General features: G+C 45.7%; 1 protein-coding gene across 1 annotated transcript in view; it reads left to right on the top strand.

Moving 5' to 3' along the window:
- LOC140186299 (prostaglandin G/H synthase 1-like) overlaps positions 1–20,802 on the top strand; it is a 121,059-nt gene that overhangs the window by 83,282 nt on the left and 16,975 nt on the right. Inside the window, exons 5-6 of the mRNA XM_072240392.1 lie at positions 10,472–10,615; positions 18,134–18,315. Coding sequence (XP_072096493.1) covers positions 10,472–10,615; positions 18,134–18,315 — 326 coding nt within the window. The remainder of the gene's footprint in view (positions 1–10,471; positions 10,616–18,133; positions 18,316–20,802) is intronic.

The following is a 20,802-nucleotide window of genomic DNA, read 5'->3' as shown; positions in this document are numbered from 1 at the left end:
GCGACGACCACAAGGCTGTAGGTTGAGTATCGAAGTTTTCCTTGTCCTAGACTGACTGCCTGGCAAGGATAATGAGTCCCATCTACCCAGGTTTGGAACGGGAGTTGTCCTTCTCCTGCGTTGGCTGCCAGACAAGGCTGATGAGCCCGGCCTGCCTGCTCAGTTATACAGCTGGACACTCGGTCATGCCATGACATAGCAAACTGAGTAAGAATAAGGATGCTACATGAAGGCATTACTATGGGCACAGTAGTGTAGGAGAGGTCATATCTGAGTGACCTCCTGCATGGCAAGCCAAACCGTGGTCCTGCAGCCATCACTACACCCGGAAAGGAGAGGCTATAGAAGACGCTTCACCTTCCTTAAGTGAGAAGAACATCCAGCCCAGACTCACATCCCCATTTTTTCACACATAGCCCATAATTAATTATTTAAATGAACAAGAACACAATCAAACTAGTTTTAAGGTGCTTGGAAGCCGGGTAAGAGGAGATATCAGGGGCAAGTTTTTTTTACGCAGTGAGTGATGAGTGCGTGGAATGTGCTGCTGGCAATGGTGGTGGAGGCAGATACGATAGGGTCTTTTAAGAGACTCTTGGACAGGTACATGGAGCTTAGAAAAATAGAGGGCTATGGGTAACCCTAGGTGATTTCTAAAGTAAGGACATGTTCGGCATGACATCATGGGCTGAAGGGCCTATATATATAATATTTACTCAAATATTATTGAAATATTAAATACACAACACATACCACCAGGTTCAGGAATGGTTATTTCCCCTCAGTCATCAGGCTCCTGAACACTATTCCCTCTAAGATGTGCAGGTGCGTGGCCGCACAGTAACTGAAATGCTCCCACGCACATAGCCTTTATTGCTGCTCGGCTGGAATTCTCTTAATGTTCACACATTCAAAGTACTGCTCAGTTTTCAGACCATGTTAAAAATTTCCTGCTCAGAGCTGTGGTTGGTCTGCGCAGCTGTGAAGGAAAATGGAGGCAACGACCTTCGGAATCGGCGTGCATAACTACACTCACCTCCATGCTGAACTGACTCCACAGCCCTTGGGCTGCCTTTCAAGGACTCTACAACTCACATTCTCAGTACTTCTTATTTACGCAGTTGTTATTATTATAATTATTTGTATTTTTCTATTTGCCCAGTTTGTCTTTTGCACCTTGGTTGTTTGTCAGTCTTTGTGTGTAATTGTTCAATTCTATTGTATTTCTTGTTCTACAGTGAATGCCTGCAAGAAAATGAATCTCAGGTGACATATATGTACTTGATAATGAATTTACTCTGAACTTTTAAACTTTGAAAATACAGTGAAATGCATCAGTTGCATCTACAACCAGCACAGTCTGGGGATGTTCTAGTGGTAGCCCACAAGTGTCGCTAACGTAACATGCTCACTAATTACTAACCCTAACCAGTACACCTTTGGACCCATCCTTGACCTCAAGGGATAGCCACAATGATGACTCCTTTGGAGTGCAGTGACGGAGAGAACGTACAAACTCCTTTCATACAGGAGCAAGAATTGAGCCCAGATCGCTGGCACTATAAAGTGTGGTACTAACCACTCTGCTACCACGCTGCTCACTAGTAACAGGGGTTGGTTGTAGAGGTTGATGTTTATGGATAGTATGAGTCTTTGAAGAGTTTCAGGAGGTTTGGTATGTCACCAAAGACACTCGCAAATTTCTACAGAGCATTCCGGCTGTGTGCATCACCGTCTGGTATGGAGGAGCCACTGCACAGGTTCGCAAAAAGCCAAGAACTCTGTCAGCTCCACCTTGAGCTCTAGCCTCCCCACCATCGAGAACACCTTCAAAAACGATGCCACAAAACCCGCAGCATCCATCACTAAGGACCCCCACCACCCAGAGCATGCCCTCTTTCCATTGCTACCACCAGGGAGGAGGTAGAGGAGCCTGAAGACACAGACTCAACATTTCAAAAACAGCTTCTTCCCCTCTGCCATCAGAATTCTGAATGGACAATGAACCCGTGTACACTACCTCATTCCATCGAGATGCCACACTGAGCGTCATAGGAAGTCATTCCTGCCCGTGGCTATCAAACTTTACAACTCCTCCCTTGGAGGGTCAGACACCCTGAGCCAATAGGCTGGTCCTGGACTTATTTCCATCTGGCATAATTTACAGATTATTATTTAATTATTTATGGTTTTATATTGCTATATTTATACTCTATTCCTGGTTGGTGCAACTGTAATGAAACCCAGTTTCCCTCGGGATCAATAAAGTATGTCTGTCTGTCTGTCTCACTATTTTTTTTCTCTTTTTGCACTAATTCATGTGCGCGAGTGTGTGTGTGCGTGTGTGTGTATGTATGTGTGTGAGTGTGTGTGTGTGTGTGTGCGTGTATGTATGTGTGTGCGTATGTGTGTGTGTGAGTATGTGCGCGTGTGTGTGTATGTGTGTGAGTGTGTGCGTGTGTGTGTGTGAATTTACTGTGATTTCCAGTTTTTATTAGATATTGTAATGTACTGCTGCTTCAAAACAACAGATTTTACAACATGCGCCGGTGATGGTGAACGTGATTGTGATTCCAACCTGCATAAACAGAAGGACGGGGGACTGGTGAGATGGGCAGAGACGGCAGGATCCATTTAGAGTGTAAACGTGAAGTGGAGGACTTGGGAGGAAGAGCAAAAGGAGGCAAGGGTTTTACACTCAGTGACCACTTTGTGAACATCCTGTACCTGATAAGTGTGTGTCCATGGTCTTCTGCTGGAGCCCATCCACTTCAAAGTTCAACGTGTTGTGCATTCAGAGATGCTCTTCTCCACACCACTGTTGTGGCATGTGGTTATTTGAATTACTGTCACCTTCCTGTCGGCTTAAACCAGTCTGGCCACCTTCCTCTGACCTCTCTCATTTTCAGCGCATTTTCACCCACAGAATTAGATAGATAGATATACTTTATTGATCCCGAGGGAAACTGAGTTTCGTTACAGCCGCACTAACCAAGAATAGAGCATCAATATAGCAATACAAAAACCATAAACAATCAAACAACAAAATGCAAACTATGCCAGATGGAAAATAAGTCCAGGACCAGTCTATTGGCTCAGGGTGTCTGACCCTCCACGGGAGGAGCTGCAAAGTTCGATGGCCACAGGCAGAAACAATCTCCCATGACGCGCAGTGTTGTATCTCAGTGGAATATGGCTGGAGTCCAACAGCAAAAAGTTCAATATCCGGTCTACAAACACGTTCCTCGATCACTGGATTTTTTTTTTTTGTTTCTCACACCATTCCTTGTAAACTGGAGACTGTAGTGTATGAAAATCCCAGGAGATCAACAGTTTCTGAGATACTCAAACCACCCCATCTGGCACCAACAATCATTCCACAGTCAAAATCACTTAGATCACATTTCTTAACCATTCAGATATTTGGTCTGAACAACAACTGAACTTCTTGAAGTGTGTATGGAACCGGAGGTGATAGCAGAGGTACTTAATGAATACTTTGCTTCAGTATTCACTATGGAAAAGGATCCTGGCGATTGTAGGGATGACTTGCAGCGGACTTAAAAGCTTGAGCATGTAGGTATTAAGGAAGAGGATGTGCTGGAGCTTTTGGAAAGCATCAAGTTGGATAAGTCACCAGGACTGGACAGGATGTACCCCAGGGGGAAGCGAGGGAAGAGATTCCTGAGCCTCTGGCGATGATCTTTGCATCTTCAATAAGGACGGGAGCGGTTCCGGAGGATTGGAGGGTTGCGGATGTTGTTCCCTTATTCAAGAAAGGGAGTGGGGATAGTCCAGGAAATTATACACCAGTGAGTCTTACTTCAGTGGTTGGTAAGTTGGTGGAGAAGATCCTGAGAGGCAGGATTTATGAACATTTGGAAAGGCATAATATGATTAGGAATAGTCAGCATGGCTTTGTGAAAGGCAGATCATGCCTTACGAGCCTGATTGAATTTTTTGAGGATGTGACTAAACACATTGATGAAGGTAGAGCTGTAGATGTAGTGTATATGGATTTTAGCAAGGCATTTGATAAGGTACCCCATGCAATGCTTATTGAGAAAGTAAGGAGGCATGGGATCCAAGGGGACATTGCTTTGTGGATCCAGAACTGGCTTGCCCACAGAAGGCAAAGAGTGGTTGTAGACGGGTCATATTCTGCATGGAGGTCGGTGACCAGTGGTGGCATCAGGGATCTGTTCTGAGACCCCTACTCTTCGTGACTTTTATAAATGGCCTGGATGAGGAAGTGAAGGGATGAGTTACTAAATTTGCTGATGACACAAAGGTTGGGGGTGTTGTGGATTGTGTGGAGGGCTGTCAGAGGTTACAGCGGGACATTGATAGGATGCAAAACTGGGCTGAGAAGTGGCAGATGGAGTTCAAGCCAGGTAAGTGTGAGGTGGTTCATTTTGGTAGCTCAAATATGCTGGCAGAATATAGTATTAATGGTAAGACCCTTGGCAATGTGGAGGATCAGAGGGATCTGGGGGTCCGAGTCCATAGGACACTCAAAGCTGCTACGCAGGTTGACTCTGTGGTTAAGAAGGCATACGGTGCATTTTCCTTCACCAATCGTGGGATTGAGTTTAAAAGCCAAGTGGTAATGTTGCAGCTATATAGGACCCTGGTCAGACCCCACTTGGAGTACTGTGCTCAGTTCTGGTCGCCTCGCTACAGGAAGGATGTGGAAACCATAGGAAGGATGCAGAGGAGATTTACGAGGATGTTGCCTGGATTGGGGAGCATGCCTTATGAGAATAGGTTGAGTGAACTCGGCCTTTTCTCCTTGGAGCGATGGAGGATGAGAGGTGGCCTGATTGAGGTGTATAAGATAATGAGAGGCATTGATCGTGTGGATAGTCAGAGGCTTTTTCCCAGGGCTGAAATGGCTAGCACGAGAGGGCACAGTTTAAAGGTGCTTGGAAGTAGGTACAGAGGAGATGTCAGGGGTAAGTTTTTTACGCAGAGAGTGGTGAGTGCGTGGAATGGGCTGCCGGTGGCGGAGGAGGCAGAAACAATAGGGTCTTTTAAGAGACTCCAGGATGGCTACATGGAGATTAGAAAAATAGAGGGCTATGGGTAACCCTAGGTAGTTCTAAGGTAAGGACATGTTCGGCACAGGTTTGTGGGCTGAAGGGCCTGTATTGTGCTGTAGGTTTTCTACGTTTCTATGTTTTTATGATAGAATGGCAGGGAAGCCTCAATGGGCCGAATGGTCTAATTCTTCTCCTATGTCTTATGGTGCCCTGGATGGCTTTGGGACCTCTAAGCACCAGGTTAGCACAGCAACCTTCCTTTGCTAAAGGACATTTGTGAATGGGGCAGGTTTTAACCACAGCCCAGCTACTAAGACTTCATTGCAGATTTATCTGAAAGATTTAAGTTGCCCAGCTGCTGATGTGGGTCTGAACTCTCACATCCACACAATCAGACTGGCCGTGGGATTACTCAGTTACAGAACAACTGAGCTGACAAACCCAGGGGCTGGTCAACAGGTCACCACTATCCAGAGCCTCACTCCTTGCCCTGTTACACCCGCTGCGCCTGCACAGAGCTCTTGCCCAGCCCCGGATTGTAATCACTCATACCATGTCCCCTCTGGCTGCCTCCCAGACTGTTCCCACAGCAACACAGGCATGAATGTTTGATTAATAACAGAGAACTTTTCATTCAGAATCAGGTTTGATATCTCTGGCATATGCTGTGAGATTTGTTGTTACATGAATTATAAAGAATAGATGTGTAAAAATTAAATAAGTATTACAAAAAGAGGCAAAAATACTGAGGTAGAGTTCATGGGTTCACTGTCTGTTCAGAAATCTGATGGTGGAGGGGAAGAAGCTGTTCCTGAATCATTGAGTGTGTGTCTTCAGCTTCCTGTACCTCCCCCTTGACGGTAGCAATGAGAAGAGGGCATGTGCTGAGTGCTTGGGGGTCCTTAACGATAGATGCCGCCTTTTTGAGGCATCGCTCCTTAAAAGGTGTCCTGGAGGCTGTGGAGGCCAGTGCCCATGATGGAGCTGGCTGAGTTTACAACTTCCTGCAGCTTTCTCCGATCCTGTGCGGCGGCCCCTCCATACCAGACGGTGATGCAGCCAGTTAGAATGCTCTCCGCCATACATCTGTCGAAATTTGCTATTGAAGTTTAGAAACCAGCTCAGCCACTTTGGAAGCAGTTTCAGCATTTGTTTAGGAAATAGGAAGTCATTATGAAGGCTTTGGGGGAATTTATTTTGTGATAATTCCAATGATATCAGTAAGACAGGTGACAGGTCATTCTCTGACATCTGACCCATTTCAATAACTTATATTCCCAGATCCTCTCTCAATCACTTCCAAAAATAATAGCACATCACAGGAATAAGCCCGCCATGACTGTGCCAAACACCATGCCAAACTAGAGTAAACACAAGAATTCTACAGATGCAGGAAATCCAGAATGCTAGAGAAACTCAGCAGGTCAGGCAGCATCAATGGAGAGGAATAAACAGCCTACATTATGGGCCGTCCCTTCATCGGCCTCCTTTAAACTTCCCCCATTTCTCCTCAAAGCTATGCCCAAACTATTAGACATTTCTAGACCTCGCTGGGAGGGTGGGGGGAAGATACATCCCTACCAAAGGAAGTGTAAGGCTAACAAGACAATCAAACATCCAATGAGTGAAAAAGAAAGAACAAATCGTGCGAACAATAAAAAAACAATCCACAGTACATGAAACGTAGGGTCTCTGAAAGTAAGACTGCAGCCATGGAGACAGGTTCAGTGCCTGACGACTGTACATCACAGCTATGATTATGATTATGAGGACACGCAGTCCCCTTTTATTGTCATTTAGTAATGCAAGCATTAAGAAATGATAAAAGTGTTTTTCCAGAATGATATCACGAAAACACATGACAAACCGACTTAAAAACTAACAAAAACCTCATAATTATAACATATAGTTACAACAGTGCAAGGCAATATCGTTATTTGATAAGAACAGACCATGGCACGGTAAAAGTCTCAGAGCCTCTCAAAAGTCCCATCATCTCACGCAGACGGTGAACCTCCAGCGCCGCAAACTTGCCGATGCAGCATCCCGGAAGCATCCGACCACAATCCGACTCCGAGTCCATCCGAAAACTCCGAGCCTCCGACCACCTATTCGACACCGAGCACCGAGCACCATCTCTGCCGAGCGCTTTGACTCTGGCCTCGGCAACAAGCAATAGGCAAAGCCGAGGATTTGGGGCCTTCGTCTCCGGAGATTCTCGATCGCACGGTAGCAGCGGCAGCGAAGCAGGCATTTCAGAAGTTACTCCAGATGTTCCTCTGCGCCTCTCACGGCTGTCCCCATCAAATCTGGATTGTGCACGGCCCCTAGTTACACATACGATATCATTCGGAACGCCCGCGCGCGCTGCGTCGCGCCGCCATCTTCTCCTCCCTCCTCCTTCAGCTACAGAGCTGGTTCAGTGCCTGATGACTGTACACCACCATTACGGAGCTGTTTCAGTGCTGAGGCAAGTGAAACCACCCGGAGTAGCCAGTTGAACACCACTACATCCTTCACCCTTGGCCTCAACACCATAACCTTTTTAATCTGCTGATTTAACTAATTCTTTCTATCTGCACATTCATGTGCCTATCCAAAAGCATTTGAAATGCCTCTTATTGTGTCTGCCTCCATCACCATCCTTGGCAATCCAGATCCAAGCACCTGATTAAAATAGACCATGCACACATTTCCTGTCAACAGAACTATTCAATATCACATTTCTGAATGAACAATGAACACACTATATTTCATTCTGCTCTCTTTTCACACTACTTAATGAATTACATTTTATCTATACTTAGTGTCATTTATAGGTATCTTTATCATTTTGCATTACAATTTACTACTGCCACAGAACATTTCACAACATATGCCGTTGATACTAAACGTGTCTCTGATTCCTGCCCGGTGGTGCCGGAGAGAAGATGCTGTGGCCCAGGTGGTGAGGATGATTGATGACAAAGGTTGCCTACTTGAGGCAACGCCTCCTGTGGATACTGTACTTCCGACGGCGGGGAGGGATGTGGCTGCGCTCCATTACTCTCCGCAGCTTCTGGCATTCCTGTGCATTTGAATTGCCGTAACAGGCTGTGATGCAGCCAGTATACATACCTGCATCAGTGCACCTGTAGAAGTGTATTCCATGTCAGACTGAACCTCCTTGACCTGCTTAGAACCATAGTCATACTTCATTGACCCCGGGGGAAATTGGTTAATCCAGTGCTTAAAAAAACAAATAAAACTCTCTCCACCAGCATGTTAGAGAGGGTGCAGATTCAACGTGTTACCATGAGAAAAAAATACAACAAATAACTAAGTTAAAAAGTTTAAAAGTAAGAAACTACAGAGCAACTGTAACAGGCTACATGCGCGACCAGCGCATGCACACAATAAGAAAGTAAAAACACAAGTCTTTGATCAAGTTTATTGTCGTCTGACTGTACATATATACAACCACCTTCTCCACCAATTCACCAATGTAGATCAGCACACGTTCACCCTCCTTTCCCTTTCCTGATGTCAATTGTCAGTTCTTTCACAGTCAGCAGGAGGTTGAGTAAGAGGACACACTTGGGTCCTGTAGGGTTAGATATGGCCGTCCGTAAGAGGCAGTCAGAACAGGGAATGCTGCCAGGTGTTCCACACATCCAAACTTTCAACGAAAGACCATGAGACATTGTAGCAGATTCAGGCCATTCAGTCCACTGGGTCTGCTGACCCATTCCATCATGGTTGGTTTATTAACCCTCTAAACCCCATTCTCCTGCCTTCTCCACGTAACCTTTGACACCCTGACCAATAGAGAAACTATCAACTTCCGCTTTAAATATACTCAATGACTTGTCCTCCACAACCGTCTGTGGCAATGAAATTACAGATTTGTCACTCTCTGGCTGAAGAAATTCCTCCTCATCTCCATTCTAAATGAATGTCCCTCTATTCTGAGGCTGTGCCCTCTGGTCCTAGACTCCCCCACTACAGGACACATCTCAATATCCACTCCATCTAGGCCTTTCAATATTTGATAGGTTTCAATGAGATCTCCACTCATTCTTTTAAACTCCAGCGAGTACAGGCCCTGAGCCATCAAACACGCTTTAGACATTAACCCTTTCATTCCCAGAATCATTCTTGTGAACCTCCTCTGGACCCTCTCCAATGTCCACACATCCATTCTGAAATAAGGGGCCAATGTTCCAGGTCAATCACAAACAAGAGAAAATCTGCAGATGCTGGAAATCTGGGCAACACACACAAAATGCTTGAGGAGCTCAGCAGACCAGGCAGCATCTATGGAAAAGAGTACAGTTGACGTTTCGAGCCAGTCTTGTCCAAAACATCGACTATACTTTTTTCCATAGATGCTCCTGGCCTGCTGAGTTCCTCCAGCATTTTGATTCCAGGTCAATGATTCTTGGTCAGAACTGAGAAAGGTTTGGGTTGAAGCAACTGTTACAATGTACAGGAGCATGAAGGGAGGGGTTGGGGATGACAACAGAAAGGGATGTGTATTGATATTCAGGGGGAGTGCATGATGAAAGAGCTGGTAATGTACTTGTAGGAAGGGCAGTAACAAACAATAAGCCTGTTGGAAGTATGAATGACAACCACAGAATTGTTATCTGAAAGTAAAAGAAATTCGCAATGCAAAGGTTACTTTCAATTCCTGTCAGAAATGCCTTAGCAACAAGGAGGAAAAGGCTTGGATCCCCTACTCGAACTAAATACATATAAGCAGCTTGTCAGCCCCTGATGATAGAAACAACAGTCAAGAAATCCTCCTCTTCCTCCCAATGGCCCAATGTATGGATGCAATTGCAAAGAAGGACACGACAGCAGCTATATTTTATTAAAAGCTTGAGGAGACTTGGTATGTCTCCAGAGACTCACAGATTTCTACAGATAGATGTACCATGGAGACCATTCTAACTGGTCGTCTCATCGTCTGGTATGGAGGGGCCACCGCACAGGATCGGAAAAAGCTGCAGGAAGTTGTAAACTCAGCCAACTCCATCACGGGCACTGGCCTCCCCAGCATCATGGACACCTTCACAAGGCGATGGCTCAAAAAGACAACGTTCATCATTAAGGGCCCCCATCACCCAGGACATGCCCTCTTCTCATTACTACCATCGAGGAGGAGGGACAGGAACCTGAAGACAAACTCAATGATTCAAGAACAGCTTCTTCCCCTCTGCCTTCAGATTTCTGAATGGACACTGAACCCATGAACACTACTTCACTACTTTCTGTTCTCTTTTTTTATTTAATATTTATATATCCTGTTATTGTAATTTTTAGGTTTTTATATTATTATGATGCATTGCAATGTACTGCTGCCACAAAGCCACAAATTTCACAACTCATGCCACTGATATTACACCCGATCTTGATTCTGAAATGGGATGTTTCTTCTCTCACAGTGCGGTCGAACCTGATTCCCAGCCCTCCAACATACAACTCGGACTACAGCTACCTCACTTGGGAAGGCTACTCTAACGTGAGTTACTTCACCCGCTTGCTTCCCCCCGTGCCAAAGGACTGTCCAACCCCAGCCGGAACTAAAGGTAAGGACACTGTTCAATGGTTCCCTCCTGGAGACGGATTAACCAAATAACGTTATTTTCTGCTGTTCACAAGGGGTGTCCCAACAGTTTCTCAGAAAGGATTGAAACCAAATAGGGTTGGTCTCCCTGAGCCTACTTTAGCTACACACACAAAGTGCTGGAGAAACTCAGCAAGTTAGCCAGCATCTATGGAGAGGAATAAACAGTTAACATTTCAGGCCAATATCTTTCATCAGGGCTGGAAAGAAAGGGGGGGGGGGGTCTGAAACCAGAATAGGAAGTTAGGGGGAGAAGTACAAGCTGGCAGGTGATCAGGTGAGATCAGGTGAGGGGAAGGTGAGCTGGTAGGAAGGGGATGAAGTAAGAAGCTGGGAGACGATAGGTGGAAAAGGTAAAGGGATGAAGAAGGAGGAATCTGATTGGAGAGGAGAGTGACTATGGGAGAGGGGGAAGGAGGAGGGGAACCATAGGGAGATGATGGACAGGTTAGACAAAAAGGTGTCAGAGGAGAACCAGAATGGGGAATGGAAAAGAGAGAAGGAAGAGGGGAAATTACTGGAAGTTAGAGAAATTTCCAACCCTTTACCTCTTCCACTTATCACCTCCCAGCTTCTTACTGCATCCCTCTTCCTTCTATTCCTCTCTTTGTTGTCGGGGCCTTGTACAGAGTCGAGCAAACGGAAAGATTGTAAGCTGAAACATCAAATTCAAGTGTATTGTCACCTGACTGTATGTACAGTTGAAGTTGTAAGTTTACATACACTTAGGTTGAGGTCATTAAAACTCACTGTTTAACCACTCCACAGATTTCATATATTAGCAAACTATAGTTTTGACAGGACGTTGAGGACATCTACTTTGTGCATGACACGAGTAATTTTTCCAACGATTGTTTACAGACAGTTTATTTCACTTTTAATTGACTATACCACAATTCCAGTGGGTCAGAAGTTTACAAACAAAATCAAAAGAAATCAGCCAAGACCTCAGAAAAAAAAATTGTGGACTTCCACAAGTCTGGTTCATCCTTGGGAATAATTTCCAAAAACCTGAAGGTACCACATTCATCAGTACAAACAATTGTAAACACAAGTATAAACACCATGGGACCACGCAGCCGTCATACCGCTCAGGAAGGAGACACATTCTGTCTCCTAGAGATGAACGTACTTTGGCGCGAAAAGTGCAAATCAATCCCAGAACAACAGCAAAGGACCTTGTGAAGATGCTGGAGGAAACAGGTAGACAAGGATCTATATCCCCAGTAAAACGAGTCCTATATCAACATAACCTGAAAGGCTGCTCAGCAAGGAAGAAGCCACTGCTCCAAAACCACCATAAAAAAGCCAGACTACAGTTTGCAAGTGCACATGGGGACAAATATCTTACTTTTTGGAGAAATGTCCTCCGGTCTGATGAAACAAAAATTGAACTGTTTGGCCATAATGACCATTGTTATGTTTGGAGGAAAAAGGGTGAAGCTTGCAAGCCGAAGAACACCATCCCAACCGTGAAGCATGGGGGTGGCAGCATCATGTTGTGGGGGTGCTTTGCTGCAGGAGGGACTGGTGCACTTCACAAAATAGATGGCATCATGAGGAAGGAAAATTATGTGATATATTGAAGTAACATCCCAAGACATCAGCCAGGAAGTTAAAGCTCAGTCACAAATGGGTCTTCCAAATGGACAATGACCCCAAGCATACCTCCAAATTTGTGGCAAAATTGTTTAAGGACAACAAAGTCAAGGTACTGGAGTGGCCATCACAAAGCCCTGACCTCAATCCGACAGAAAGTTTGTGGGCAGAACTGAAAAAGCGTGTGCGAGCAAGGAGGCCTACAAACCTGACTCAGTTACACCAGTTCTGTCTGGAGGAATGGAACAAAAGTCCAGCAACTTATTGTGAGAAGTTTCTAGAAGGCTGCCCAAAAAGTTTGATCCAAGTTAAACAATTTAAAGGCCATGCTACCAAATACTAACAAAGTGTATGCAAACTTCTGACCCACTGGGAATGTGATGAAATAAATAAAAGCTGAAATAAATCATTCTCTCTACTATTATTCTGACATTTCACATTCTTAAAATAAAGTTGTGACCCTAACTGACCTAAGACAGGGAATGTTTTCTGGGATTAAATGTCCTGATGCTCCTGTGCCTCCTTCCTGAGGGTAGCGGGTCGAAGAGTTTGTGGGAGGGGTGGTTCAGATACTCAACAATGCCTCAGGCCCTTTTTATGCAACGCTGCTGGATTTGGTTTGGTTTGAGCCGTTAGCTCCCAAGTGGAGCACAGGGTTCTGATGACCTCCCATCTCCATTATCCTCTGAAATTGATGGTATGGTTGGAGTTCATCGGTGTTTCTGTTATCCATTCTATCCACCGTACGGGGGGTTGGCCTGTACAGCTTCACCAGAATCCTGTTACCCGGCCTCCCCTGTTTCCACCTCTCATGACGGGTTGGATTTTCAGAGGAAATGCTCCCAGTTAATGTCACAAACATTGGGACAGGTGGTCCCAGTGATCCTCTTGGCAGTTTTTACTCTCCCCTGTAGGGTCTTGTAGCTTCCAAACTGCACAATGATGCAGTCAGCTAGGACATTCTCGATGGTGCTCCTGTAGAAATTGTTGGAATGGAGACAGGGAGCCTTGCATGCCTCAGTCTCCTCAGGAAGCGTAGACAGTGCTGTGCCTTCTTGACTAATGAGGTGTTGTGGGTCCAGGTTAGATCATCCATTATGTCCATCCAGCAGGATTAAAAGTAAAATCGCAGGGACTGCAGAAAGAAGAGGGACTTACAATTGGAAAAGTCTTTGGCTCCTGCTGGGATTACGGAACAGGATGATGGCACTAAACAGTGTGTAGTGTGTCCTCCGTCCAGTTCCGTCCTCTTACTCACCAGGTATTGCCTTTGACCACAAAAAACCCTGCGATTTCAAACAAAGCGTGGTGAATAAACTTTACAGGTGCCACAGTAACGTTGCAGTTAGCGCAATGCTACACATCTTGGAGCATGGAAGTTCGGTGCTGTCTACAAGGATTTTACGTTTCTTCCCATGAAGCATGTGGGTTTCCTCCCGACGTTCTGGTTTCCTTGCACATTCGAAAGATGTACCAGTTAGTAGGTTAATTGGTCATTGTAAGTTGTCCTCTCTTTAGGTCAGGGTTCAATCAGGGGTTGGTGAACAGTGGTATTCCACCTGGACCTCAAATTTACCTGGTCCATTTCTGACACCTCCCTCCCCTTTTTTGATCTATCTGTCTCTATCTCTTATCCACTGATGCCTATTACAAACCCACAGAGTCTCACAGTTACCTGGACTATGTCCCTTCCCACCCTGTTACTTGTAAAAATGCCATTCCCTTTTCTCAATTCCTCCATCTCTGCCCACATCTGCTCTCAGGATGAGGCTATTCATTCTAGAACAAAGGAGATGTCCTCCTTTTTCAAAGAAAGGGGCTTCCCTTCCTCTACCATCAACGCTGCCTTCAACCGCATCTTTTCCATTTCACGCACATCTGCTCTCACCCCATCCTCCCGCCACCCTACCAGGGATAGGGTTCCTCTTGTCCTCACCTACCACCCCATCAGCCTCTGCATTCAGCACATGATTCTCAGTAACTTCTGCCATCTCCAACTGGATCCCACCACCAAACACATCTTTCCTTCTCCCCACTTTCTGCTTTCTGCTGGGATTGCTCCCTATGCAAATCCCTTGTCCATTCGTTCCTCCCCACTGATCTCCCTCCTGGCACATCCTTGCAGGTGGAACAAGTGCTACACCTGCCCCTACACCTCCTCCCTCACTACCATCCAGCACCCTAAACAGTCCTTCCAGGTGAGGCAACACTTCACCTGAGAGCCTGTTGGGGTCCTATACTGTGTTCAGTGTCCCTGGTGTGGCCTCTTGTATATCGGTGAGACCTGACGTAGATTGGGAGATTGCTTTGATGAGCACCTACACTCTGTCCGCCAGAAGAAGTGGGATCTCCCAGTGGCCACCCATTTTAATTCCACTTCCCATTCATATTCCAGCATGTCCATCCATGGCCTCCTCTGCTGTCACAAAGAGGCCACACTCAGGTTGGAGGAGCGACACTTTGAGTTCCATCTGGATAGCCTCCAACCTGATGGCATGAGCATTAATTTCTCAGACTTCCAGTAATCGCCCTCCCTTCTCTATTCTGCATCTCCGTTTCCCTCTCACACCTTATGTCCTTGCCCACCCATCACATTTCTCTGGTGCTGCTCCACCAGCCTTTTCTTTCTTCCATGGCCTCCTGTCCTCTCCTATTAGATTCCCCCTTCTCTAGCCCTCTATCTATTTCACCAATCAATTTCCCATCTCTTTACTTCACCCTTCCCTCCCTCCCAGTTTCACCTACCACCTTGTGTCTCTTCCTCCCCTCCCCTGCATCTTCTAACTCTGACTCCTCAGCGTTTTTCTCCAGTCCTGATGAAGGGTTTCAGCCCAAAACGTCGACTGTGCTTTTTCTCATAGGTGCTGCCTGGCCTGCTGAGTTCCTTCAGCAGTGTGCATGTGTTGCTTTTTTGCCGGAAGGCTCTATTCTCCACAGCCCAGACACGGGTCGGATGAACTTGAACACAGAGATATTGTTCAGCAACAGTCCATATTCTCAGCTTTAGTAGCCAAGTATGTGGATTGGCACAAATAATTATTCCCCTTAGATTTTTATGGGAATGACAATGACTGAACAACAGGAAATATAATACCTTGCAGCAGGAAAAGCTGCCATAATATGTGCTGTTCACACTGGGGAGGCTCTGCACAGAACTCGTGCTGGAGGAACAATACCTCATACTGTAGAAGGAATAAAGAAATGGCCAATACACAGGATCGGGAAGACCTGCAGAGGGTTGTAAACTCAGACAGCTCCATCATGGGCACGCGTCTCCTCAAGCATCGAGGACATCTTCAAAAGGCGATGCCTCAAAAAGGCAGCATCCATTATTAGGGACCCCCATCACCCAGGACAGGCCTCCTTCTCATTGCTACCATCAAGGAGGAGGTACAGGAGGTGAAGACACACACCCAACGTTTCACGAACAGCTTCTTCCCCTCCGCCATCAGATTTCTGAATGGTCCATGAACACATGAACACTACCTCACTATCTTTTTTCTTTTTTTTTTTGCTCTCTTTTTGCACTACATATTTAATTTTTTATATATTTCTTATCATCATTTATAGTTTTTTATTATTATTAATGTTTTGCTGCTGCAAAACAGCAAATTTCACAACATTTGCCGGTAATATTAAACCTGATTCTCTTTCTCCTTCTGACTGCTTTGCAAATGGTGAGAACATTCAGAAATCAGAGTTGCAAATGGACTTGGGTCTGTCGTGCAAGATTCCCTACAGGCTGAGTCAGTGATGAGGAAGGCAAAGGCAATATTAGCAGTCATCTTGAGAGGAGCAGAGTATAAAAGCAAGGATGTCATGCTGATGCTCTAACGCAAGGTCAGACCGCACTTGGAGTATTGTGAGCTCTTTTCAGCCCCTTACCTAAGAAGGGATGTGCTGGCATTGGAGAGGGTCCAGAGGAGATTAATGAGAATAATTCCAGAAATGGAAGGGTTAACATATCAGGAGCATTTGATAGCACTGGGCCTGTACTCGCTGAAGTTTAGAAGAATGAGGGGCGGATCTCATTGAAACCTATCAGATATTGAAAGGGCTCGATAGAGTGGATGTAGAGAGGATGTTTCCTATCATGGGGGAAATCTAGGACCAGAGAGCACAGCCTCAGAGTAGAGGGAGGTCCCTTTAGAACAGAAATTAGGAAGGATTTATTTAGCCAGAAGGCAGTGAACCTGTGGAATTAATTACCACAGATGGCTGTGGAGCCCAAGTCATTGAGTATATTTAAATCAGAGGCTGATACGTTCTTGATTAGTCAGGGCACCAAGGCTTATGGTGAGAAGGCAGGAGAATAGGGTTGAGAGGGAAAATAAATCAGCCATGAGGGAATGGCGGGGAAGACTCAATGAGCCAAGTGGACTAATTATGCTCCTACATCTTATGGGCTTATTGTTCTTATATTTGTCTGGGTAGCCTACAACCTGACGTAGTGAAAATTGATTTCTCTAACTTCCGGTAATTTCTCCCTGCTCGCTTCTTCTCTATGTTTCCATACCCATTATAAGTCCCTTCTTACCCCTTCTCTTCACTTGTCTATCACCTACTTTCGTCCATAGTCCATTCTCCTGTCCTATCAGATTCCTCCTTCTTCAGCCCTTTATCCCTTCCACCTATCAGCTCCCAGCTTCTTACCACCCCCCCTCCCCCACACACCTACCTTCCCCGTCACCTGGTCTCACTGTCACCTGTCAACTTGTACTCCTGCCCCTCCTCCCGCCGCCTTGTTCTGGCTTCTGCCCCCTTCCTTTCCAATTCGCGATGAAGGGTCCTGGCCGAAAGGGTCGACTGTTTATTCATTTCCGTAGATGCTGCCTGGCCTGCTGATTTCCTCCAGCACTTTGTGTGTGCTGCTTGGATTCACAGCATCTGCAGAATCTCGTGTTTATGACCTGCAGTGAGTTTTGTGTGTTCCTGTGGCGTTAATGTCCAGCTGTATTCCATTCAGTGAACAGGTAATGACTTTGACATCCGGATGCAGAGAGCTCCATGGACGTACAGGTAGGGTGAGTGAGTTCTGAACATGTAATGTTGGCGCCAGAAGTGTGGCATCACCTGTAGGCTGCCCCCAGCACACCTCAGACTGTGTTGGTTATTGTCACTAATGATGCATTTCACTCTACGTTCAAAGTATATTTATTATCAAATACATCTATATTACCAAATACTACTGTGAGATTCATTTTCTTGCAGACATCTACAGGAAAATAAAGAAATACAATAGAATTTATGAAAAATTATACATTAACAAAGACTGACAGATAACCAATGTGCAAAAGAAGACAAACACGACAAAATCGGTGGGGGGGGTGGGGGGATACCATAAATCCAAAGCAACACACACAACATGCTGGAGGAACTCAGCAGGCCAGGCAGCATCTAGGGAAAAGACAACACTTCGGGCCAAGACCCTTCATTGGGCCCGGCTCGCTGAGTTCCTCCAGCGTTTTGCGTGTGTTGCAAAAGAAGGCAAATCGGGCATGAGTGGGCAGATAGATCATAGTGAGATGAGCTGCAGAGGCCTTGAAATTGAGTCTGTAGGTTGTGGAATCAGTTCAGAGTGAAGTTGGTGCCAGTTCAGGAGCCCTGATGGTTAACTGTTTCTGAACCTGGTGGTGTGGGGCCTGAGGCTTCTGTACCTCCCTCCTGATGGTAATACCAATAAGAGAGCCTGGCCTGGGTGTTGGGGTCCTTGATGATGGATGCTGCTTTCTTGTGGCAGTGATCCTTGTAAGTCTGCTCAGTGTTGGGGAGGGTTTGACCTGTGAAGGGCTGGGCTGTGTCCACCACTCTCCGTAGACGTGCTGTGATGTGATTTTTCCAAAGCCACACAACTGATGGAGCTCTCTGTGCTTTGTCGTAGGATTCAAGACACGGCCTAACGCGACAAAATTAGCAGAGGAGTTCTTGCTGAGGCGGGCGTTCATTCCAGATCCCCAGGGCACAAACCTGATGTTTGCTTTTTTCGCTCAACACTTCACACATCAGTTCTTCAGAACCAACTTTGATCGAGGTCCTGGCTTCACAAAAGCTTTGGGTCACGGGGTAAGTGGTTGGACCTCTTGTGTGTTAACTAACCTTCTAACCACAGCAACACAAGTGAAGGGTGTCAGTAATACTCAGCGGGTGGGGCAGCACGCAAAGTGACAGAAATAGAACCAAATGTAGAACTGTCAGGAAATGTAGAAGAGGCTCTACCCAAATGCAAAGCAGCAGAGACGATTCAATGATGAATGACAAGTTTAATAATAAACTGAAAATAACAAGCCACAAGAGACCACAAAACAAGGGAGAATGGATACTAAACATCACAGGCAACAAGGTAACTGGTTGAGGCAGGCTGGTCCATATGAGTGAACAAGGACTGTGGAATGAGAGCTGGGTTTAAATGGGCTGCAAGTCATGGATTGGAAATGAGTGGCAGGAGACTTCTGTTAGCTGAGTGGAGACTGGAATGTGCCTGCATGTCCTGACAAGAACTGGGCACATGAGGAACCAAATTAGTTGTACCTCCTACACAGAAATACAACACCTCAGCTCTAATCTGGACACAATTCAGCCTTTGGGCAACTTGTAATTCCTATTTACACCATACACTCAGTTGCCACTTTGTCAAGTAAGTCCTGTATCTTATAAAGTGGCCACTGAGTATATGCTCATGGTCTTTTGGTGCGTAGCCCATCCACTTCAAGGTTCAACATATTGTGAATTCAGAGATGGTCTTCTACACACCACTGTTGTAATGTTGGTTATTTGAGTTACTATCAGCTTCCTGTCTGCTTGAACCAGTCTGGCCATTCTCCTCTGACCTCTCTCACCAACAAGGCGTTTTCACCTACAGAACTGCCCCTCACTAGATTTTTTTTGGTTTTTTTTGCACTATTCTCTTGAAACTCTAGAGACTGTTGAGCATGAAAATCCCAGGAGATCAGCAGTTTCTGAGATACTCAAACCTCCCCATCTGGCACCAACAACTATTCCACGGTCAAATTCACCTAGATCACATTTCTTCCCCATTCTAATATTTGTTCTGAACAACTGAAACTCTTGACCCTGTCTGCATGCTTTTATGCATTGTGTGGCTGCCACGTGACTGACTGATTAGATATTTGCATTAACATACAGGTGTACTGAAGAAAGTGGCCACTTAGTGCATGTAGAACACTATAGCATAGTACAGACCCTTCAGCCCACAATGTATTGCCAACTTTTTATCCTACTCCAACCTTTCCCTCCCAAACAGACTTTCATTTTTTTCTCATTCATGTGCCTTTCTAACAGTTTCCAAAATGTCCCTAATGTCCCTCAATGTATCTGCCTCTACCACCAACCCTAGCAGAGCGTCCACACACCCACCATTCTGTGAAAAAAAAACTACCTCTGACATCCTTCCTATACTTTCCTCTGATCTCCTTAAAATTATGCCCCCTTGCATTAACCATTTCCACCCTGGGGGAAAAAGTGCTTGTTGTCCATTCTTATCATCTTGTACAGCTCTATCAAGTCATTTCTCATCCTCCTTCACTTCAAAGAGAAAAGCCCCAGCTCGCTCAACCTATCCTCATTAGACACTCACTCTAATCCAGGCATCGTCCTGGTAAACTGCCTCTGCAGCCTCCCTAAAGCTTCCAGATCCTTCCTGTAATGGGGTGAATGGAACTGAACACAATACTGCAAGCGTGATCTAACCTGGGGTCCATGGACCCCTTGCTTAATAGTTTTTGTCCATGGCATAAAAAAGGTTGGGGACCCATGAGCTGAAGTTTTATCGAGCTGCAACATTATCTGGCAGCTCTTGAACTCAATCCAGTAACTTATGAAGGCCAACACACTGTACATGTTCTTACTCATCCTGCCTTGCGCAGCCACTTTGAGAGATCTAAGGATGTGGACCCCATGATCCCACTGTTCCTCCATAGCCATCTCAGAAATGGCTCCTTATGCAGTAAGATCATCCACCTGCAATTTTCCTCTCCCTGCAGGCACTGGCCATTACTTGGATTAGCGAGCAAGTGCTGCAGGGAAGGGTTGGACAAGCTTGGTTTGTTTCCTTTCCTTACAGCTCATTCCCTGTGATCCAGATGGTGTGCTGGTGAACCTCTTCTGCAACCTCTCCAAAACCTCCACATCCTTCCTGTAATGGGGTGACCAGAATTGACCCTGATATTCCCGATGCAACCCCACTAAATTTTTAAAAGCTGCGATCGAATTTCCTGACACTTGAGCTCAGTGCCTTGACGAATGAAGGCAAATATGGCACGCGCTTTCTTTACCGCCCTATCAACCTGTGCAGCCAACTGCTCTTGAGCAAAGCTACAGAGAGGTGTGGGACTGGGACCAGGATCAGAATCGGAATCAGGTTTAATATCACTAGCATATGTCATGAAATTTGTTGTTTTGCGGTAGCAATACACAGAAACATAGAAAACCTACAGCACAATACAGGCCCTTTGACCCACAAAGCTGTGCTGAACATGTCCTTACCCTAGAGGTACCTAGGCTTACCCATGGCCCTCTATTTTTCTAAGCTCC

Source organism: Mobula birostris, chromosome 22, assembly GCF_030028105.1.
Source record: "Mobula birostris isolate sMobBir1 chromosome 22, sMobBir1.hap1, whole genome shotgun sequence".
Classification (NCBI taxonomy): Eukaryota; Metazoa; Chordata; class Chondrichthyes; order Myliobatiformes; family Myliobatidae; genus Mobula; species Mobula birostris.
Note: the sequence above shows the minus strand (reverse complement) of the source record. Positions and strands in the feature narration are given on the sequence as shown.